Source organism: Ranitomeya variabilis, chromosome 3 (assembly GCF_051348905.1).
Source record: "Ranitomeya variabilis isolate aRanVar5 chromosome 3, aRanVar5.hap1, whole genome shotgun sequence".
Taxonomy (NCBI): domain Eukaryota; kingdom Metazoa; phylum Chordata; class Amphibia; order Anura; family Dendrobatidae; genus Ranitomeya; species Ranitomeya variabilis.
This window is the reverse complement of record NC_135234.1, coordinates 251,951,980-251,976,091: the sequence shown is the minus strand read 5'-3', so window position 1 is coordinate 251,976,091 and position 24,112 is coordinate 251,951,980. Positions and strand designations below refer to the sequence as shown.

Genomic DNA, 24,112 nt, shown 5'->3' with positions numbered 1-24,112 from the left:
GCTAAGAACTGACTGAGGAAGTAAGTTGCACAGGCCCCCACCAATGGGTGGGGAAGTCTTAAATACAGGAAGCCTCATGGCAATTGGCCGGGGACACCTTAGCAAGGTGCACACAGTCTCAATAAGACACAGGAGTTGCCAGCACTGCCCCCTATGCACACAGACAGAGCATGCACAGAGCAAGCAGCAGACATGAGGCACACAGCATGGAGCTGGCAGCATAGAAAAGTCACAAGATGGCCCAGAGAAGTGAGTGAGTTGAGTGTAATGCAGGTGGGGGATGGGAGGCGATGCAGTGATGCCAGCAGGCTTGTTACAGTGGCATTATGTACTTATTCCTGATTGCCATCTTAAGTCGGCGATGAGGGAATAATGCCTCTTAATGACCACTGTTTTAATGCGTATCAGCAGTCCCTAAGAGGTTAACCATTTTGCATACAGAAAACAGCTCTAACATAACTAGTAGAGCTCTCATCATCCAGGTCTCTATACCAGTGCCTTTAATTCCTCTCAACATAAACTGTAAAGAACGTGACGTCACCAATTCTTTCACAACATAAAATTCATTTTTGTCATTTTACATTTGCTTATCGTCAAAAGTAACAAAGAGCGAGAGATCCGGCCCCGGTGTAAAGTCCTTAGCGCTGGCCCATTAATGGTCTTTGTCCACTCGCGTGTCCTTTTCATGGTGGTCCGAGCTGTATTGTGACCAGTGAGTGATACACCCTCTTCATCTGCAGGAGCTGCTTATGTGTCACTTGTTCTACAACTTTTCCATTCTGGATCACAGCGATATTATCTGTGTTCTAAATGGTGGACAGGCGGAAAGCGATGACAATACATGTGCGACCTTCCCCATCTTTGTCCAGAGCTTCCTTTACAACCTAAGGGGGAGAGAAACATTACATTGTTACATATAGAATGAATATAACACAAAGATCAGAATGTAAAAGCATAAAAAAAGCACAAACATTTCAATTTCAGCTTTTGACCCAATTTTGGCGCTTTTACAGCTTTAATAACTCTCAACCGCACTCTGGTTTGGCTGACCACTATTCTTCCTGCTGCTCATCCATTAATTGACAAGTAGCAAAGAGTTTGGTCTTCTGTAGGCAAAGTAACCAATATAGGTCTACAAACTGGAAATGCCAAGCTCACTTCCAGGACATTGGGACTGATGCATGCTCTGGCCAAAACTGATCACTCTGCCCAAATAACAGCATGTAACTTGTGAGGACCAAACTTTGTGCCTATCAATACTTAAAGCAGATCTGCCATCAGATTTTGGAATAAAAACTCTTTTTGCTAATATTGTTTTTCTTGTGAAATTCTCAATAAGTTTGATGTGTCACATGACCCTCTTCCCATTGGAAAAAATAAAGTTGGATCCAAAATGGCCAACCTCAAAATGGCCACCATGGTCATCACCAATCTTGAAAAGTTTCCCCCTCCCATATACTAATGTGCCACAAACAGGAAGTTGATATCACCAACCATTCCCATTTTATTTAGGTGTATCCATATAAATGGGTCACTCTGTGTATATATATATATATATATATATATACACTCACTGGCCACTTTATTAGGTACACCTGTCCAACTTCTTGTTAACACTTAATTTCTAATCAGCCAATCACATGGCGGCAACTCAGTGCATTTAGGCATGTAGACATGGTCAAGACAATCTCCTGCAGTTCAAACCGAGCATCAGTATGGGGAAGAAAGGTGATTTGAGTGCCTTTGAACGTGGCATGGTTGTTGGTGCCAGAAGGGCTGGTCTGAGTATTTCAGAAACTGCTGATCTACTGGGATTTTCACGCACAACCATCTCTAGGGTTTACAGAGAATGGCCCGAAAAAGAAAAAAAATCCAGTGAGCGGCAGTTCTGTGGGCGGAAATGCCTTGTTGATGCCAGAGGTCAGAGGAGAATGGGCAGACTGGTTCGAGCTGATAGAAAGGCAACAGTGACTCAAATCGCCACCCGTTACAACCAAGGTAGGCCTAAGAGCATCTCTGAACGCACAGTGCGTCGAACTTTGAGGCAGATGGGCTACAGCAGCAGAAGACCACACCGGGTACCACTCCTTTCAGCTAAGAACAGGAAACTGAGGCTACAATTTGCACAAGCTCATCGAAATTGGACAGTAGAAGATTGGAAAAACGTTGCTTGGTCTGATGAGTCTCGATTTCTGCTGCGACATTCGGATGGTAGGGTCAGAATTTGGCGTAAACAACATTAAAGCATGGATCCATCCTGCCTTGTATGGAGCATCTTTGGGATGTGCAGCCGACAAATCTGCGGCAACTGTGTGATGCCATCATGTCAATATGGACCAAAATCTCTGAGGAATGCTTCCAGCACCTTGTTGAATCTATGCCACGAAGAATTGAGGCAGTTCTGAAGGCAAAAGGGGTCCAACCCGTTACTAGCATGGTGTACCTAATAAAGTGGCCGGTGAGTGTATATATATATATATATATATATATATATATATATATATATATATATATTATCTTTGACCTGAGGTGGCTAGTATACTTGCTCTGAAATCCATGTCACAATGGCTGTATTCTCTATAAATTAAATTGAGCATTTTATGAGTCCAGCTAGAGTTGGAAAAATGCTAATTGTAATATTAGGCAAGAAAACATTCACAAAGAATAATACAGGCATTCTGCCATGGATTTTTAAAGCAAGCACAACTGCCTCATCAGTTGTAAGAATTCTATTTAATAATTTCTACACTTTGCTTTGTGTTCTGGTCACAGATCTGCTTTATATTAGGGTATCGGCAATATACAGCATACTATAGGAAGCCCCATTACAGCTGAGCCAGAAATTTACTAACTTTTAATCTAGGGTTCACCATATGGAGGAAAGAGGTGTAGAATAATATTGTTTTAGGCTTAGAATTATTGCAACTATCACAAGTTACCTGCAACTTCTACTCTTGTAATAGTCAGTTGTAGTGTTTCCCAGCCTAAAGGCGAGCACTAAAGGTCACATACAAATTGCAGTTTTGATGACTTCCATCAGGGTGTGATGCAATGAAGCTGTGAGTATTGGCCTCCTTGGCTGCTTTCTCCACTTCTTCACATTGCACCACTTGGCTGTGATCTCCATGGACGATATTCTCCGCTATACTGCAGTTACAGAACATGGGCTCCTGAGACACAAGGCCCAAATGTGCCCGAAGCCACCGGAATCTGATGAGTCTGCAGAACATAACAGTGTAAATGGCGCTTCAGTAATGAGTGGGGTCCTGAGGGGAGATCCGGCTCCGGATCTTTTTGCTGCCACTAGAGGGAGCTCACCGCATACTGATTTATTAGACAGTTCAATGGGAGCTGTACACATCCCTATGCAGTGACCGCCCTCTGGTGGAAGAAACAAATATGCTGAAGGAAAGCCATCAGTAACTCACATGATCCTTCCTTTGTGAAATCTCAGACATTTCAGTGTACATCATCTTTCAGCATTTTGTCTTAAGAGAGAGATGAAGGTAGATAAGATTAGTGATGAGTGAAGGATGATCCCTGGGATCAGTTTATACAATACACTGAGACTGTCATGTTCAGTGACCAATGAATGAAGCCGAAGGAAAGTATGTGACCCCCTGGGCTCCAGTAGTATAAATGTAGTCCTGTTTGTACTATATACGTTCTTTCCATTGCAAAGCGTGAAATCTGTGTGGCTGACCAGCTGCACGTGTAAACATCTGCTCCGAGGATCAATTTGCACGCAGAAAACATCTGCAATGTATAGACAACATTTATTGAAATGTGATCTACTTAGCTACAGTGTCGTCCTCGGGTGCCAAGGGCCCATCAGTAACCAACTCCAGGGCCACACTTTTCTTCTACATGCAAATGTGACATTATCCTCAATCACACATTTACAAATTAATAAAACAATGGGTAGATTGATAAATGCATAAGATGCTGCCTTTGTCTGTACATCGTGATTCCAGTATATTGTATATTGTGCTAAATACTGCTCATATAAGAGGGTGGTGGCCCTGCACAAGGGCCCACCGGGGATTCTCCTGCTCTCCTGAGGGCCAGTCCAAGCCTGGCTGGTAATGAATTATAATGCAGATTTTCTGCAAGAAATCCCATGCTGAATAAGCACACTAAATACACAGAATTCAGACTGTGCTATATGCAGCCAGGGAGCCTCAGCTAATCTAGGCAAACGCTTTATATTAACACAGGAGATGTCTGCTGTCTGCATGGACAATATGAGAAGAGATCTGGCAGCACATAGGGTTTTTTTCTCTACCTTATAAAAGGTCCATAGTATTTGCCATCACTGCTGCATTCTGTGACGGGTTCCCATGAATGTGCAAATAAGCAATAGTCCGCACACAGGAAAAACTTCTACTCTTCACAGCTTCCCCTCCGCCAACAACACATAACATCTGCAAAGCATAACTTTAGAATTAAGGAATTATTTATTCTTTAGAAGGAGTTTCACATTCACACTGATGGATTTACAAGAAAAGGCACTTCTCCAAGAAATCTCAAAATGCAGAGGAACTGTCCAATATAGGGTAAAAATGGAATGTGAAGAGCCAGAAATAAAGAGTCTTTAGAATGAATGTACATATACTGTTTGTGTGTATAAAATCTTTATAGAGATGTAAGAAGATTTGTAAATGCATTGTACTGGTTACTTTGCATTGATCCTGAGTTACAGCCAATGTTATCCTCCAGAGCTGCATTCATAATTCTGCTGTTTTGGTTTTTAGAGACATCCCAAACAGCTTAGATGAGCTCCTATAACAGAGGATTTTACATTTTGCTACATCCAATTACTATAGCGTTCCAGACTTTAAAAAAATAGCACTTTCCAGAATACTGGTCACCAAATAAAGCTTTGTGCCCACAAATAACCAAGGTGTATATTTCAGCTCAAAAGTCTTTAGAGTGAATGCAACTCGTGAGTATCATCCAGGCGCAAGTATATAAAGCTGTCCTTTGTCCGAGTAAGCTGAGAAACTAAAAAATAATCTTAACATTATTACTATTATTAAAAGCCAAATCTGGACTTTAAAGGGAATCTGTCACCCTAATGGAAGTTGAGCTAAGGCCTCTTTCACACTTCCGTCTTTTTGCTCCCGTCAAAGACCGTTGTTTTGTGAAAAAAACGGATCCAGCAAATCTTTCTGCTGGATCCGTTTTTTTCTCATAGACTTGTATTAGCGACGGATTGTGACAGATGGTCTTCCGTTTCATCCGTCGTGTGCAGGATCCGTCGTAAAATCGATGTCCGTCGGGCGGAGCCAATGCAAATAGAAACGTTTTTCAGTACGTCAAAAAATCGCCCAGCGACGTTGCTGACTGTCAAAAACAGGAATCCAGCAACGGATCCCGTTTTTTCAAAATGAGCATGCCTGGAAGGATTTTCCATTCAGCGAAAAAAAAATATATTTCTATATATATTTTCTCTCTCTGTTCCTCAAATTTAGGCTGCACCTGCTTTAACGGATCCGTCAAAAAAACGGATCCAGTGCATCCGTTTTTTACGATCAGCACAGGATCTGTCTTTTCAACATTTTGACGGATTGTGACTGATTGCAAAAAACGGAAGTGTGAAAGAGGCCTTTGCCCACAGGCATCAGGGGCTTATCTACAGCATTCTGTAATGCTATAGATAAGCCCCAGATGTATCCTGAAAGATGAGAAAAAGAGGTTAGATTATACTCACCCAGGGGCATTCCCGCTGCGGTCCGGTCCGATGGGCTTCGCGGTCCGGTCCATCCTCTCTGACCTTGCCCAGCGCCTTCGCACTGCAGTACTTTACTCTGCCCTCAACAGGGCAGACAAAGTATGCCTGCGCCGGAGCCGCAGCGTGAAGACAAGAAGAGGACGTCATCATAAGAAGATGGGAGGCGCCGGACTGGACCGCGAAGCCCATCGGATCGGACCGCCCGCCCAGGTAAGTATAATATAACCTCTTTTTCTCATCTTTCAGGATACATTGGGGGCTTATCTACAGCATTCGAGAATGCTGTAGATAAGCCCCTGATGCCGGTGGGCTTAGGTCAACTTCCATTTTGGGGGTGACCGGTTCCCTTTAAGTGCATTGTGGCGCCTCCCAACGTCCACTGCTACACTTCACAGAAGATGAGACGGTGGACAGGGAGTGTGGATTAAGTGAGTATCAGTGTTTAAAAAAAAATTCTTATATTACTGTGCAGGGGGGCCTAAAATAAGGGGCTGTGGAGATGGGGGAATTAAAATAAAGGGAGGGGCTGTGCCAATGAAGGGGAATAAAATGAGGTGAGGGGCTGTGCTGATGGTGGGAATAAATTAAGGGGCTGATCAGATGGGGGGAATAAACTGAGGGACTGGGCAAATAGGGGGAATAAACTGAGCGGCTGTGCAGATGGAGGGAATAAACTGAAGGGCTGTGCTGATGGGGGAATAAAATGATGAGGTATGCAGAGGAGGGGGAATAAAATGAGGGGCTGAGCAGATGGGCAAATAAAATGAGGGGCTTTGTAGAGGAGGAGGAATAAAATGAGGGGCTTTGCAGAGGAGTGGGAAGAAATTGAGGGGTTGTGGAGAGGAGGAGGCATAAACTGATGGGCTGTTCATATAGGGTAATAAGCTGAGGGGCTGTGCAAATGGGGTGAATAAATAGAGAGGCTGTGCAGATGGGGGAATAAACTGACGGGCTGTACAGATGAGGGGAATATGCTGAGGTGCTGTGCAGAGGGGGGTAAGATGAGGTGCTGTGCAGATGGGGTAATAAAATGAGGGGCTATCAAGATGTGTGAGAATAAACAGACGGGCTGTGCAGATGGGGGAAATAAAAGTATGGGCTGTGTAGATGGGAGGGAATAAACTGACAGGCTATGCAGATTGGGGAATAAACTCAGGGGCTGTGCAGAGGGGGGAATAAAATGAGGGACTGTGCAGATGAGGGAATAAACTTACGGGCTGTGTAGATGGGGGAATAAACAGACAGGCTGTGCAGTTGAGGGGGAATTAGCTGAGGGGCGGTGCAGAGGGGGTAAAATGAGAAAATGAGGGGCCTTGCAGTTGGGGTAATAAAGTGGGGAGCTGTCCATATGCGTGAGAATAAATAAAGGGGCTGCACAGATGGGGGAATAAACCAAGGAGCTGTGCATATGGGAGGGAATAAACTGAAGGGCTGTGCAGATGGGGGTATAAACTGAGGGTGCTGTGCAGAGGGGGGATAAAATGTGGGGCTCAATAGATGGGGAGGTTCTGGTCATGTATTCAGGTACTGATGAAGGTTCTGGCGATGCATTAATTTACTGATGGTGGTTCTGGTGACATAGTCAAGTACTGATGGTGGTTCTGTTGATATATTTGTGTACTGATGGCGAATCTAGTAATTAGTGATGAGCAAGTGTACTCGTTGCTTGGGTTTTCCCGAGCACGCTCGGGTGACCGCCGAGTATTTGTTAGTGTTCGGAGATTTAGTTTTCATCACGGCAGCTGAATGATTTACAGCTATTAGCCAGGCTGAGTACATGTGGGGGTTGCCTGGTTGCTAGGTAATCCCCACATGTAATCAAGCTGGCTAATAGCTGTAAATCATGCTGCTGAGGCAATGAAAACTTAATCTTCGAGCAGTCATAAATACTTCGAGGTCACCTGAGCGTGCTTGGGAAAACCCGAGCAATCACTACTAGTAATGCATTCATGTACTACTCGTGGTTCTGGTGATGTATTCATGTACTGATGGTGTGTCTTGAGACGTATTCATGTACTGATGGTGGTTCTAGTTACATTCAAGTACTGATGGTGTTTCTGGTGATGTATTTATTTACTGATTATGTTTCTGGTACCATATTGAAGTACTATTGATGACTCTGGTGCTTTAATTATGTACTGATGACGATTATGGCTTTGTATTCATGTACCGATGATGGTTGTGGTGTGAATATATCAACAGAATCATCATCACTACATGAATATGTCACCAGAACAGGAATACATCACCAAAACCACCATCAGTTTTGTGCAAGCTGAATTTGTCGCATGATGGACAAACAAAATCATATGTATCTCTTTATTTGTAATGGGGGGCTGTTTATAAACACCTTAACTGAAACCAAACGGCCCCGATAATAATTACGCTTTATTAGTTTACATAACTATCCTTGGGTTCTACATTTAAAATATAGGACATCAGGGATGAATAGTGATATTTTTTCCCCTGTATTGTGTAAATGGTCCATAAGAAATGATTGATTCAGTATCTAACTTTGAAATTGCACTCCCTGTTAAGTCATATCCCTAAAATACACCACTTTTTTTTACTTTAGATAACTGTTTTGTGAAAAAGGTAACAATTCTAGTAGAAGTGGTCATCAGAATTTTTTACCTAACCTATCGGAGGGGAAGGTGGATGTGCATTAGGGGTCATGTTACTTTAGTCTCAGAGCCATTCCTTTGCTTTGGGGTGGGATGTGTGACGCCATTGGCTTCATCTGCCTAGGGCACCAAAATACTTTGTCCAGGCTCTCATACACAACACATACATACAAGAGGGATTGATGAATTGATTCTTTCTTTTCTGCCTCTATGTAGCACGTGTCCAGAAGCAACATCAGCATGGAGGTCATTATATAGTAGCAGTGAGCAGTGTAGATGTGAATCCAGCACAGTATTTCCGCTCCTCTCCCTTATTCTTCTCTCCAATTCTACAGTTGTAAATTGATCCTCAGTGTACTGGCAACCCATCTTGTATTGAGAAATACAGATTTTATCACTTTTCAGAATAAATGGTGAATTTAGGAGGTGTGAAGCAATTAAGAAATAAGCATATGTGCTAAGATAAATTATAAAGTTTCTTGTATTAACTTATACTACTGATTTCTGTTTATGACATTACAAGGAGAAATTAAAATACTGCAGAAACCTTTAAAATAAAAAGCCATTAAAAGTTTGTTTGGGTTGATACAACTTTTTAGATACAAATGGCATAATTATTATTTTAGGGTTTTTTTTATTTTATTTTTTTTCAACATGCAGCACTACACTGTAGGTGTATAGTATATGCACAATGTGTTCACTAGTTTAAGCCTTTATTCTCATAGTGAATTTAATGCCAATTATTGGCGACACGCAGTGGGGCATCAGGAGGTAGATACAGTATATACCTGTATATACATTACAAGCGTAAATCATACAAGCAATACATACCGTACCTACATGTAGACACCAGCTTTGGTAGAACAACCCCTGCTGTATAAACGGCTTGGAAAATTCCCTCTAGGTTTACTCTCTGGGTTATCTCTCGGATGAGGAAGGCAGCAATGCCCTTTGATCACAGCTTTTTATAGACACAAAGGAAATTGATTTCTACCATATTCTTTATACTGCAAGAAACAGGCAGAAAGATCCTCTACATAATCTACAACAGCATTTCTCAACGTCCCCCCACAACCTCTAAAGGATCTGATAGTAGATTGTGCTGCCTTGGACACGTCTTCGATGTGACACACATGCAATAGTAACATTTCAGTTTATAAGCAAGAAGGTCAAAAAGGCATGGTCTCTAGGAGGACTATCAGCACATCTGCACTGTGAATCTATGCGAGACATATTATATCAATCATTTCAGATGAGCAGATGAGTAATAACTAATGCCTTACTTGTCATAAATACGGATAGTCGCTGAAGAAACACTTATAATGCTAACTAATTTCCTGCTGTAAGACACTCTTACACCACAATGCCACTGGGACAGCCAGCCTGGAGGACGCAGCGCCCTATAATAGATACACAGGTATTACCATCAGTGATTTTCTTAGATCATCTTAGGCCATGTGCACACGTTGCGGATTTCTTGCAGAAATTTCCTGAAGAAAACCGGAAATTTTCTGCAAGAAATCCGCATTTTTTTTTTTGCGTTTTTTTTGCGTTTTTTTCGCGTTTTTTTAGCATTCTGCAAGCGTAATTAGCTTGCAGAATGCTAAAGTTTTCCAAGCGATCTGTAGCATCGCTTGGAAAACTGACTGACAAGTTGGTCACACTTGTCAAACATACTGTTTGACAAGTGTGACCAACTTTTTACTATAGATGCAGCTTATGCAGCATCTATAGTAAAAGATAGAATGTTTAAAAATAATAAAAAAAATAAAAAAATGCTTATACTCACCCAGACATCTCATCAGCGGCGTCCGTTCGTCTTCCTATAGCTGGTCTGTGCGCACAGGGCCTTCCGTGACGTCACGGTCACGTGAGCGGTCACATGACCGCTCACGACCAATCACAGGACAGTGACGTCATCGGCAAGGTCCTTCGCCGCACACCAGCTACAGGAACCGAACGGCAGCGTGCAGCGGTGAGGCGGGAACACTGCGCGGGACATCGAGGGTGAGTATAGGACTATTTTTTATTTTATTTCTTATTTTTTGACCAGTTATATGGTGCCCAGTGCGTGGAGGAGAGTCTCCTCTCCTCCACCCTGGGTACCAACCGCACATAATCTGCTTACTTCCCGCATGGTGTGCACAGCCCCGTGCGGGAAGTAAGCAGATCAATGGACTCCTAGGTGTGCGGAATCCCTGCAATTCCGCATTTTTAATGAACATGTTGCTTTTTTTTCCGCTATGTGATTTTTTCGCGGAAAAAATCGCAACATTTGCACAAAAAATGCGGAATACCTTGTAAATAATAGGAGGCATATGTTAGCGTTTTTTTCGCGTTTTTATCACGTTTTTATAGCGAAAAAACGCGAAAAAAACGCTAAAAATCCTGAACGTGTGCACATGGCCTAAAGTCTTAACAGATTACACAGAGATTAAAAGAGATATTCAAATGGATAATCAGCTGGGATCAGCACATGCTCTGATTGCTGCTGTTAGAGGCAGATGCCGGCTGTATAAGAAGGTCGACACCCACGGTGTATGGAGCAGGGTCAGCTCCTACCGTACACCCAAAATACACTGCACAGGAAAGGCGGATTTACAGGGGAGCATGAATTATTCTGGGGCATTTAAAATAGACATAAACAATCCCTTTAAGATCTATCCTCATGTAGAAACATCACAAATCATGATTTCACCTAACTGATCCAATTATAAGCCATTAGTCTCCATTGGGGGCAAATGGTATCCATTGTATGGCAAATCGGATTCTGCACCTGAGCACTGGACCTGACCGAAATCAAGAGAGGATAGGCGACCATCAGTAGTGCTACCTCAAGCTTTAGGCCTGTAACTTCCAGCAATCATCAGATGGAGATCGCGGCGGCCATTTTCCTGAAGCAGAGTTCGCATCAGGAAAATGGCCGCCGCAATCTCCATCTGCGCACGCGCGGCATCCCGCAGCCATTTTCCTGAAGCCGCGGCCAGCAGAGCGCCGCTTCTGCGCACGCGCGGCCAAAGGAAGATGGCCGCCCCCACCGATCACCAATGAAATAGTGCACATCGCGCTCTTTTCACTCCCCTGTGCAGTGGATTCGGGACCTTGGACATGCGCAAACCACTACACCACCAACGGAAAACTAAGCAAGATCTGGGGGAAGACACCACGCCCATCTGACCAGACCAGCCTGATTGACAGGCGAAAACGACTACTTTGGTAACGTATTTCGGCAGCATAGGTGGGGAATCGGGGTCCACAAAATACACTATTGTAATGCACAGCTCAGGCCCTATTTAACAGTATTTTTATCTCATACAGAAAAAACGGGGTGACAGGTGCCCTTTAAAGAATAGTTTTGTGATTCTATAATCTGAGAGCCATGACTTTTTATTTTTTATTTTTAGCGGTCTTGTTTTTAAGGCCCAAAACCTGGATTTTATTGGTGTCCACACAACTTTTCTCATCTCTTTTCATTCCATTGTTTTGGGAGCCGAAGTGACCAAAATACAGCAATTTTGCACTTAGATCATTTTTTTACTTCAGCATTCACCAGAAGAAATATTTACTATGATATTTTTTTAGTTTCGAAAGTCAGACGTTATAGACTCAGTGATTCCAAATATATTCATTTTTTTCCATTTACATGAAAATAGCAGGTGATCTAAACTGTTAATATATGTATTTTTTTCCTCATTGTTTTAGTCCCCCTAGTGAACTTGAACCTCCAATTGCTTCTCCAATAACATAGTATTGCAGTCTATTATAAAACTAATAATCTCTCGTGAATCCCAGACGCTACTTCAAATCTGCACCAAATACGCATCAAATAAGGGGAAAAATGCATTAAAAACTCCCAGAAAATGCAACAATTACAGCAGATTGTTACTGTGTATTATGGTATTGACTATTGACCCCTGCAGAAAACATGCTGATAAAAAGCAGCTTAAAAAATGCAGTTTAGAATGCAAATTACAAATGCAATTTATACTACGTGTGAATACAGATTTAGAGATTCTCTAGATTTTGACTATGTAACACATTTCTGGAGCCAGATCCAAGCATGTGGTCCGCACATCGGCATAGATGTATGATGGATGTCATCAAGGGGTTAATATCCTTTCATTTACATTTAAATGGTCATTATTCACTTTCTTCTTGTTCGGTCTCCTTTAATTTTTGAAATAGAAGGACATTGGATAGGCCTTGCTTTCCAATGCTAAAGAGGTATGATAGATACGTGACATAATGGACACCGGAAGTGACCAAACAGACCCCAATGACTTACATTAATTAGGGGCTCATTGAGGTCTGCCATGGTATCCATCATATTGACAAAATATTCTGGTCAAAAACAAATTAATCTAAACCGTAGACTCTGACACCAGTGTGACCCTAACAATCTAGTTTCACGGAAACCTCAGCAACTCACCATAGTAAAATTTCCGAGGAAGAGTCAAAGCGGAACACGTTGTTCTTGAGAATCGGATGCAGAGTCAGACTTGGTGCCCCCAGAATTTGTCTTGTCCTTTTTCTGCTGTTATTTTTTCTTCTGCTTTTTAGCCTCAAGATCCCCGGTTTGACTTCAGTGTGATCAATATCGCAATAGAAATGTGATTATATTAAAGGATACCTTGTCATGCCTGGGTGCAGAGACGCCACAAATCACCAAAACTAAAGGGCAGAAGTGCCTTAAGTTTTCCATTTTAGACTTCATCCTTTGTAATGTGGTGGTGAGACCCTGGGCAAGAAAACATGCAGCTCATGCGGATTTTGATATTGATCTATAGGAAAAATAAATTACTAAAATTAGATCAGTTCACAGCAATTACGCTCTGGTTCCTGTTGTAAAATACAGCCAGCACCTGTTAGGTGTTGAGTTCCCGCCGCTGCACAGGGGAAATCTTGAACCACCTCCGCTGTGGTCTCTCATGCTCAGCAGAGACGTCGGTCCCAGAGACTGGCTCGGACAGATACTGCTCATTTGGTTACTGCTGCTCTTCCAGGTTCAGCTGCCCTCTCAATGGAAGTCGGGGGTCACACGCTCTGGCCCTGTAGCAGCTCCTATTGGTCCACTAGGAAGGTCCTGGAGAGCTACAGCTATAAAAGGTTTGCATGGTCGCACGGCCATGCGCTAGTATAAACCTGTTATCGTGTGTGTGAGTGGTTGTATGCCTGTTCTGGTGATTGCTCCTTAATCATTCCCATTCCTAGTGATGTTGAATACTCGCGAATGTTGGAGTTAACTAGCGCCTGACAGGGCTAATCTATACACAAGAGCACGACCTGTACTGCGTCTAACCAGCAGTTACCGCCAGTGCGGCGCTGTACGCACTCTATGCGGCTATCTTTAATTACTCCTGACAATCGGTCAGTGTAGGGAGGGAACTCCCGCTTGATCCCTGCATGTGACTCAAGGCGTCCTCAGATGCGGGCTCAAAAGCCACCAAGGGTCAGAGCGGGATCAATCACCAGCATAGTGGGGGTGAATTGCAGGGATCCCACTGTTATTAATTTGCTGCACCCTGTGACTGCTAACAGGGCAGAGCGTTTCCTTGATTCCTTGCGACTCTGTGTAGCAACAGAGTTCGCTCCTGCACAGACCGGGTGATGGAACCCGTGTCTATTCTGGCATAGTACCGCCATATAGTGCTGCCATTACCTAGCAGCAGGTTCCATTCCTGGGCTGCGAACGCACCTTTACTATCGTTATATTTACTCGGTGCGTTCCGCCAGCCCTAACAGGATACTAGCACCAGCGTCTAGCTAGTAATGGCGGACGATCAGCGTCTACAAAGGTACATCCAGCAGCTGGAGGGTAGGTTGTTGGCTCTTGAGCGCACAACCTCGGCCGTGGATGTCACCGCAGTCGCTGTTCAGGCTGCTAGCGTAGCTGCAGCCAGTTTGTCCACTGCCATCCCTGCACCGACATTATCCCATCTCCTGTTACCAGACAAGTTTGCTGGTGACAATAAGCTGTGTCGAGGATTCGTGAGCCAGTGTGCCATACATCTAGAGCTCCTGGCTGCACGTTTTCCCACGGAACGGGCTAAAGTGGGATTTATTTTATCCCTTCTATCGGGCAGGGCGTTGGAGTGGGCAATGCCACTGTTGGAGCGTGATGATCATGTGGTGCCGAGTGCTCCTCACTTCCTGGACTCTCTGAAACAGGTCTTTATGGGACCTTGTGTCACGACATGATACGGCGCTCCAACTGCTGGCATTGACACAGGGCTCGTCCATGGTTAGTCAATCTGCCGCCCACTTCCTGACTTTGGCATCTGAGCTGCAGTGGCCAGATAAAGTCCTTATCCCGGTGTTCTGGTAGGATGCATTGGTCACCAGGGAGATTCCCGCCACACTGGAAGAGCTTATAACTATATTTACCCGCATCGACCTTCATTTTAACGAATGAAGGTTGGCGCGAACCCAGTGTAGGCAGAGGTTTCTGTTGGCTCCTACCTTTGCCAGGCCTCTGGAATCTCCTGTTCAGGCATCTGAGTCCCATTAGGCCATGGAGGTTTCCCGAGTGGGACCTAAGTCCCAGGCCACTCGAATGCCCATGGTCTGTAATGTCTGCCAGCAGTTAGAACATTATGCCAAGAAATGTCCCCAGCGGTCGGTAAACGACCGCGTCTAGTAACCGTAGGAAGAGGTTCACTAGACACAGCGGCGTTTTCCTCCAAACTGTCCTTTAAAGGGACAATCACTTTAGGCTCATCCATTCTTACAGTCAAGCTTTGTGTGGATTTCGGGGCGGAGGGGAATTTTATGTCCTCTGCCTTTGCCCAACGCCATGAAATACCCCTGGTGATGCTCGCCAAGCCGGTGACTGTACGAGTGGTGAATGGGTCGACACTGCCCTCACAAATAACACATCAGACTATCCCATTTACATTATCTATGTCTCCATCCCATCAGGAGATTATTTCCCTTCTTGTCATTCCTGAGGGAATATAAGAGATCCTGCTAGGGATGCTCTGGCTACATTACCAATCCCCTCATATTGAGTGGTCCTAAGGGAGAATTTTAGATGGAGTGAATCTTGTGAGGGCAGATGTCTGAGGGAGTGCGTTCAGGTTGCCACTACAGAGGTACCCGCAGATCTTTCTTCTCTCCCCAAGCACTATTGGTAGTGTTGAGCATTCCGATGCTGCAAGTATCGGGTATCGGCCGATACTTGCTGTATCGGAATTTCCGATACCGAGATCCGATATTTTTGTAATATCGGATATCGGTATCGAAACAACATTAATGTAAAAAGGTGTAAAAGAAAGAATTAAAATAAAAAATATCGCTATACTCACCTGTCCGACGCAGCCGGGACCTCGGCGATTGTAAGCGGCAGCGTTGTTTCTTTAAAATTCGCGCTTTTACATGCTTACGTGAATTCCCGGCTTCTGATTGGTCAGGGCGGCCATGTTGCCGGGACGCGGACCAATCACAGCAAGCCGTGACGAAATTACGTCACGGCTTGCTGTGATTGGTCCGCGTCCCGGCAACATGGCCGCCATTAACCAATCACAAGCCGTGACGTCACGGGAGGCTGGACACGCGCTTATTTTGAAAAGCGCGCGTGTCCAGCCTCCCGTGACGTCACGGCTTGTGATTGGTCACGGCGCCATATTGCCGGGATGCGGACCAATCACAGCAAGCCGTGACGAAATTACGTCACGGCTTGCTGTGATTGGTCCGCGTCCCAGGAACATGGCCGCCATTAACCAATCACAAGCCGTGACGTCACGGGAGGCTGGACACGCGCTTATTTTGAAAAGCGCGCGTGTCCAGCCTCCCGTGACGTCACGGCTTGTGATTGGTCACGGCGCCATATTGCCGGGACGCGGACCAATCACAGCAAGCCGTGACGTAATTTCGTCACGGCTTGCTGTGATTGGTCCGAGTCCCGGCAACATGGCCGCCCTGACCAATCAGAAGCCGGGAATTCACGTAAGCAAGTAAAAGCGCGAATTTTAAAGAAACAACGCTGCCGCTTACAATCGCCGAGGTCCCGGCTGCGTCGGACAGGTGAGTATAGCGATATTTTTTATTTTAATTCTTTCTTTTACACATTTATATGGTTCCCAGGGCCTGAAGGAGAGTTTCCTCTCCTTCAGACCCTGGGAACCATCAGGAATACCGTCCGATACCTGAGTCCCATTGACTTGTATTGGTATCGGGTATCGGTATCGGATTGGATCCGATATTTTGCCGGTATCGGCCGATACTTTCCGATACCGATACTTTCAAGTATCGGACGGTATCGCTCAACACTAACTATTGGTCATATGTGGATGTGTTCTCCAAGAGGGCTGCGGAGACCCTTCCGCCTCACCACCCCTATGACTTTCCTATTAATCTCTTGCCTGGGGCAGAGCCTCCCCGGGGTTGGGTCTACCCCCTGTCTCTCATGGAGATGGAGGCAATGACTCAATACATCCAGGAGAATTTGGCAAGAGGGTTCATTAGGAAGTCAGGGTCACCTGCAGGGGTGGGGTTCTTTTTTGTGCAGAAGATTAATGGAGAACTACGTCCATGCATAGACTACAGGGGTCTTAACGCCATCACCGTTAAGAATAAGTACCCTTTGCCCCTGATATCTGAGCTCTTTGATAGGCTACGGGGAGCAAGGGTATTTACTAAACTAGATCTGCGGGGTGCTTACAACCTGATTCGCATCTGTGAGGGGGACGAATGGAAGATGGCTTTTAACACCAGGGATGGGCACTATGAATACCTGGTGATGCCCTTCGGGCTCTGTAATGCCCCAGCCGTTTTCCAAGGCTTTGTGAATGATATCTTCTGGGATATGCTCTCCTCCTCGGTGGTAGTCTATCTGGATGATATTCTCATCTACTCTCCAGATTTGGATTCCCACCGGAGAGATGTTTGCAAAATCTTCGACCTCCTACGGGCAAACTCCCTCTACGCCAGTTTGGAGAAGTGTGTGTTTGAGCAGGAGACCTTGCCTTTCCTTGGCTATATCATCACCGCCCAGGGATTGGCTATGTATCCTGCCAAGCTACAGGCTGTGATGGACTGGCAGGTACCCCATTCTCTCAAAGCGGTGCAGCTCTTTATGGGGTTCATTAACTATTATCGCCAGTTCATTCCTCACTTCTCAACTCAGGTAGCTCCCTTGGTAGCCCTTACCAAGAAGGGAGCAAATCCCAAATTGTGGTCAGAGGAGGTCTCCAAGGCCTTCCTCTCTATTAAGTCTCATTTTGCTAACGCTCCCATCCTACATAGCCCCGATGCAGATAAACCATTTATAATGGAGGTGGATGCCTCATCCGTCGGTGCTGGAGCAGTCCTCTTTCAAAAGGATGCTCAAGGTCAGAAGCATCCTTCCTTCTTCTTCTCTAAGACCTTCACACCCATGGAGAGGAATTACTCCATCGGGGACAGGGAGTTGTTAGCTATGAAGTTGGCCTTCTCGGAGTGGAGATACCTCCTGGAGGGGACTCGTTTTCCCTTCCAAGTGTATACCGACCACAAAAATTTGGTTTATTTGCAGACTGCCCAGCAGCTAAACTCTCGCCAGGCTAGATGGTCCTTATTTTTCTCCCGTTTCCACTTCGCCCTCCATTATCTTTCCGGGGAGAAGAACATCCATGCTGTTCCTCTCTCCCGCTCCGTAGTGTCTTCAGTAGAGGAGGAGGAGGAGCCTTTGCTAATTGTCCCTTCAGAGAGCCTGAGGACCGTGGCCCGGTTTCGCTAGAGTCTGTGCCCCCGGGCAAGACTTTGTGCTATCTAATTTGTGACCGGAGGTTCTCTCTTGGGCTCACTCGTCCAGAGTGGGTGGACATTTTGGGACCAAGAGGACATCTGAGCTGTTGGGGAGGACGTACTGGTGGCCGCATATGGCCCGTGACGTCAGAGACTATATTCGGGCATGTCTACTGCACCAAGAATAAGTCTCTTCGACAATGGCCAGCTGGGTTACTTTACCCCCTGCCGGTGGCAGACAGGCCCTGGGAAATGGTCGGGATGGACTTTGTGGTGGTCTTACCCAAGTCCCGTAGCTGCACCATTAGTTGGATAATCAGTGACCATTTTTTTAAAATGGTGTACTTGGTGCCTCTTCCATGGCTACATTCTGCACGGGCCTTGGCAGCGTTGTTTATTAAACACATTTTCCGCCTACACGGTATGCTGGACAAAATTGTCAATGACCGGGGTCCCCTGTTTACATCTCGGTTCTGGAGAGAGCTTTGTCATCTACTCAGCATCGAGCTGAATCTCTCTTCAGCATACCATCCCGAGACGAATGGGTTAGTAGATAGGGCCAACCAGACCCTGGTCACATATCTGCAACATTTTGTTTCTGCCAGGCAGGATGACTGGGCATCCTTGCTACCATGGGTGGAGTTTGCGCTGAACAACGCTGTAGCTGACTCCACTGGGCAGACCCCATTCCTCCTTAACTATGGCCAGCATCCGCGGGTTCCTGTGCCTATGCCTATTCTGTGGACTCCAGGGTGGCAGACTGGGTTGTGGAGGCACATGACATTTGGGACCGCACACAGGATGCCATCCGGGCTTCCAAGGAGAGAATGAGGGTCTCCGCCGATGCACATCGGCGTCCCGCTCCCACCTTTGCTCCTGGCGACTTAGTGTGGCTCTCCGCCCGTAATATCAGGCTGCGAGTTGAGTAAGTTTGCACCTCGCTACTTGGGTCCCTTCAAAGTCGTGGAACAGGTTAACCCTGTGGTCTACCGTCTGGCCCTTCCTCCATGCCTAGGTATCACCGACACCTTTCATGTGTCCCTTCTAAAGCCCGTTCACATGTGACGGTTTTATGAATCATCTGCCTGGACATCAGGTTCGTCTACAGATGATTATGAGGTGAACGCTATCTTGGGGTGTAAGGTGGTACATGACAAAAAACTCTTTTTGGTGCATTGAAAGGATTATGGCCCAGATGACACAGGGGGAATTTAAAAACAACCTCCGCTGCGGTCTCTCATTCTCCACCGGCCACAGTGGAGCCTGCTCAGCAGAGACGTCGGTCCCAGCGCCTGGCTCGGACAGATACTGCGCGTTTGGTTACTGCTGCCCTGCCAGATTCAGCCATTATAGCCAGTACTGTTCAGCGTCGAGCAGGCGCTCCTGGGACTAAGTCCTGCTTTTCTCCTTCTGAGCATGCCCAAGGGAAGACCTATCATTGGAGGTCGGGGGTCACACGCTCAGGCCCTGTAGCAGCTCCTATTGGTCCACTAGGAAGGTCCTGGAGAGCTACAGCTATAAAATGTTCGCATGGCCGCACGTCTATTAGCTAGTATAAACCTGTTATCGTGTGTGTGTGGTTGTATGCCTGTTCTGGTGATTGCTTCTTAATCATTCCCATTCCTAGTGATATTGAATGCTCACAAATGTTGGAGTTAACTAGCACCTGACATCTAGACACAAGAGCGCGACCTGTACTGCGTCTAACCAGCAGTTACCACCAGTGCGGCGCTCTACGCACTCTGTGCGGCTATCTTCAATTACTCCTTAGAATCGGTCGGTTTAGGGTGGGAACTCCCGCTTGATCCCTGCATCTGACTCAGCACGTCCTCAGGCGCGGGCTCAAAAGCCACCGAGGGTCAGAGTGGGATCAATCACCAGCATAGTGGGGGTGAATTGCAGGGATCCCACTAGTATTTATTTCCTGCACCCTGTGACTGCTAACAGGGCACAGCGTTTTCTTGATTCCCTGCGACTCTGTGTAGCAACAGAGTTTGCTCATGTACAGACTGGGTAACGGAACCCGTGTCTATTCTGGCGTAGTACCGCCATATAGTGCGCCATTACCTAGCAGCAGGTTCCACTCCTGCACGGTGGACCCTGGGCTGCGAACGCACCTTTACTATCGTTATATTTACTCGGTGCGTTCCGCCAGCCCTAACAGCACCTGCATAGAGCAGGATCAGCTCCTGAGCCTGCTCCATACAGTTAGTTCACACATCCATCGTATATGATGATCGATGTCGTCAAAAGCTAAGGGAATTGTCCAGGATTTAGGTGGTAGTCCAGTACAAGTCAGCTCCACACAATGTTTAGCCTGCCTCAGATACTAACATTATAATAGCTTCCTGGACTCATCACATATGGTTCTTCTCAAATCTTTGTCTTTTCATGTTACTCATTTTTCCTCAACATGTTTTTTTGCCACAAAATTTTGACTGCTCTGTAATAACATCCCATCTTAGCAATCTCGGGAGAGCCGCATGCTTTATAAGAATTGTCACAATTTTTGACCTTTCTTAATATTACACATAACTTAATTTATGGACATCTATGGTTTGTTATATTTGCCCGTTTGGACATGTTGCTACCGACATCTTTAGAAATATATTTACTTAGAACATTGGTGACGTGATCAATACTTATTTCACCCACTGGTTATAACACATATATATATATATATATATATATATATATACACCCATGGACTATCCTACCCCTAGTGTGACGCGAACCCTGGCACTTGTTTCGACACAAAGACTTCATCTGGGGGTTGCACCAAAACTCCTTCTTTAATAACACTCTGGCTAATGCCGGCATAGATAAAAAGGCAGACTTTATTGGTGCCTGCTATGTTTAGAGTTTCAGATCGGTGGCATCTCTCTGAATAAGTCATGTCAGTGTGTGACATCAGAACATGTGACTGGAGTCTTTATCCACGTGACGTGTTTCACAGAACAGGAATGCAGCCTGTCTTCCTGCCCCGCACGTGCGCACCACCAGTAGTGTGGTGCTGTATTGTCCAGAAGAGAAAACTAGGGTCGAAGATGGGATGATGAAACAGGAGAAATATTATTACAGCAGCTGTCTAGACTCCTAGACGTGAAGCCCAAGCAATGAAGTTAGATCACACCAGATACTGAATATCACAACTTGACTGTGACATCATCCTCCTACCTCCCCTTCTCCCTACCCGCCTTCAACAGTGTCTGATAGCATTTTTTTCATAAGACTAAAACTCATTTGTCACCACCAGACTGTTTATATGATACTTATTAAAAATTTAAGATGATACTAATTATATATTGTAAATCTTAAAATCATTCAATAAAAAAATATTTTAAAAAATCCTTACTTTTTTTTCTTTACTCTGACGTTTTGAAGCTGAAGCAGCAAGAAAATGCTGTGAGGACCCTAAGAAGAAGCCAAAAAAATTGATAAAAAGTGTTTAGAATGGAGAAGAAAGGACAGGAGGGTTAATGTGTTTAGAAGTCGAGAACTGAAAAGGGAAATGCTTTTTTCTTACTATGGGACGTATAGATAGACATTTACATATTGGTTTCTTCCATTAAAAATATACAACGTAGCATAAAGATATAAAGGGAATACACAACGTATCTCTAACCCTGATATTATGAGCCTCAGTGTTATATCAGGTCACATACAACAATGGGGGAAGCTTTTCCTTACTTCGATGGACGGCACACTTTCTCCTCACTATCACTTCTGCTGCTGGAGAAATAGAAGAAATAATCACAAATAAAGATCAATAGTAATCAGGAACAAATCCTGGTCCCATACGGACACAGACAATAAACATAATGTATGACTCGTCTCATATATGTCACTACATGATAGTGACACTACTGTTATCACACTCCACAGCTTTTTCTTCTTCTAGAGATAGGTATCACTTTCACATGCACTTGTGCGGGGACAGATCTTCTGTCTGTGTAACTACCAGGACAGACCATTATATATATTTGCATCTAGAATACATCAATTAAGACATAAGGGCTCGTCCATTTGTGGGAAGAGGTTAAAGTACCTACTTGGTTTTAACTTTGTTCCTGCTTGTTTTTCCAAAGCATTTAGGGATCCACCATTTACTGTGTCTTAAAAAATGCAAAGAAACAAACTGAGATACAGACAGGTCACAATATAATTCTGAGGATATATACAGAGATATTGTCCTGTGTAATGTCCGGTGCTTATGTCCCTGTATGATGTCAACTTTCAAAAGTCCAAGGTTCCATTAGAGTAAATGCAGACATGTTTGCTCTTATTACCTACTTCATTGCTTATGTGTTGGCCCATGCTGAGATACGTAGAAAATATCAGAAAATATCATCTGTATAGATTGTCTCCTAAATGACTTAAATTGAATCTATCAGTAGGATCAACCCTCCTAAGTCGTCTCTATGGACATGTAGGACATAGGAAGCTGAATAAAATGATACCTTGATATCTGCAATCCGATGTCTTATTCTAAAGGAATCCACATTTTTCTTAATATTTAAATTAGGAGTTAAAATCTATGGGCCAGACAAAGATCTCATGGAAAATCTGCCTCCAGAGCTTATTTTAAAGAAGAGAGAGCGTTACCAGTGTGAGGCATGTAGGTCAGGAGAGAAGACTGTCAGTCGCTACACGTCTCACACTGGCAGTGCCCCCCCCCCCCCTGTTTTCAGTGCCCTATGGCCACAATGGAGCAACAGCACTGTTAAGACAAGACCTTGGTATAGAGGACCCCCAAGTCCATAAGTCCCCAATAAGTCTCTGATAGTCAGGTATATGCATTTGTTCTATCCTCCTTAGTCTCTACACAGTGATAACAAGACATTCATTAGTTACTAATAAATATCTACAATCATATACAGCCTATAATATCTGTACATGTCACTATCTCTCTACTTACAGTCTGATGTTCACTGTGCTGTGCTCTTCCTCTTTTTTTGCTTCCATTTTGTCATCACTGACCGTTTCTCCCTCCTCTTCTTCACTACTGGACACATAACATAGACTATATGCATTAACTCTCTCACAAATGACTATTCTTCTAATCGCTCTTTTATAGGGCATTTTAGAGTGGTTTCATGCAATAACAATCATGGTGTTTTTTTTTTTAAAAACTAATGTGTGCATTTTTTCTGACAAATTCAGAATGTTACAGGACAGCGCAAAGTACTGCACAGCTCCAGCAAGTGGGGCTTTTAAGCCTAAGAACATTGTGTATTGTATAGCAAATAGCGATACAGGTCAGCGCAATAATGACATCACGCCAGTCTGTGTCCGCAGGCAGTAGGAGATAGGGCTGAAAACAAAGTATTACAGCAGCCTTCTCCTTCTCTGGCTAAAGAGGGCTGTAATCCTAAGTCAGTCATTATGGGCTTCAGGTGATTAAATGGGGAGATTCAGACATGGAATAGAAATAAATGGCATAACTAAAGGAGCTAAAAAATGCCAAACTGGCACACAACTCATCGGCTCTCTAGTGCCCACTTCCCATTTATTCTTGCTTTTTTATTGCTCTTCTGTGCCAATTGGATGCCGTTTTTTCTTTATGTAACCCATATACCCAGCCGAGTTAGAGATCCCTGCTGAAAAGCATACTTGGAGGGGTGCAGTATTTAAAGAGTTAATTGGTAACTCCTCACCCGTAGTGAAAACCAGGCAGATAAAGCATGTGATGGATGAAAAAAGAAATCCTGAGACCCAGATGGCAGGCAGCAGGGTGGCCGGATAAATGAGCGGTGAGTAGTATTGAGCATTCCGATACCGCAAGTATCGGGTATCGGCCGATACTTGCGGGTATCGGAATTCCGATACCGAGATCCGATACTTTTGTGGTATCGGGTATCGGTATCGAAACAACATTAATGTGTAAAATAAAGAATTAAAATAAAAAATATTGCTATACTCACCTCTCCGACGCAGCCTGGACCTCACCGAGGGAACCGGCAGCGTTCTTTGCTTAAAATGCGCACGTTTACTTCCTTCCGTGACGTCACGGCTTGTGATTGGTTGCGTG

The 24,112-nt window shown here is 44.7% G+C and overlaps 1 protein-coding gene across 7 annotated transcripts in view; it reads right to left on the bottom strand.

Moving 5' to 3' along the window:
• Positions 1 to 539: 539 nt before the first annotated feature.
• Positions 540 to 24,112, bottom strand: part of LOC143815786 (uncharacterized) — a 48,723-nt gene continuing 25,150 nt past the window's right edge. For 2 of the 7 annotated variants that reach the window (XR_013223798.1, XR_013223802.1), the window contains 6 exons: positions 23,000 to 23,086; positions 22,134 to 22,196; positions 21,772 to 21,813; positions 21,437 to 21,495; positions 12,788 to 13,139; positions 9,661 to 9,758 (listed from right to left, as the gene is read on the bottom strand). Coding sequence is in view for 1 of the 7 variants with exons in the window: in XM_077295383.1 (XP_077151498.1) it covers positions 21,447 to 21,495; positions 21,772 to 21,813; positions 22,134 to 22,196; positions 23,000 to 23,086 (241 nt within the window). In the remaining 6 variants the exon portion in view is untranslated. Of the gene's footprint in view, positions 885 to 2,939; positions 3,220 to 4,285; positions 4,425 to 9,660; positions 9,759 to 12,787; positions 13,140 to 20,941; positions 21,117 to 21,436; positions 21,496 to 21,771; positions 21,814 to 22,133; positions 22,197 to 22,999; positions 23,087 to 24,112 lie in introns of those variants that run through there. The other 5 variants (XR_013223800.1, XR_013223801.1, XR_013223799.1 and 2 more) reach the window with 5 other exon arrangements.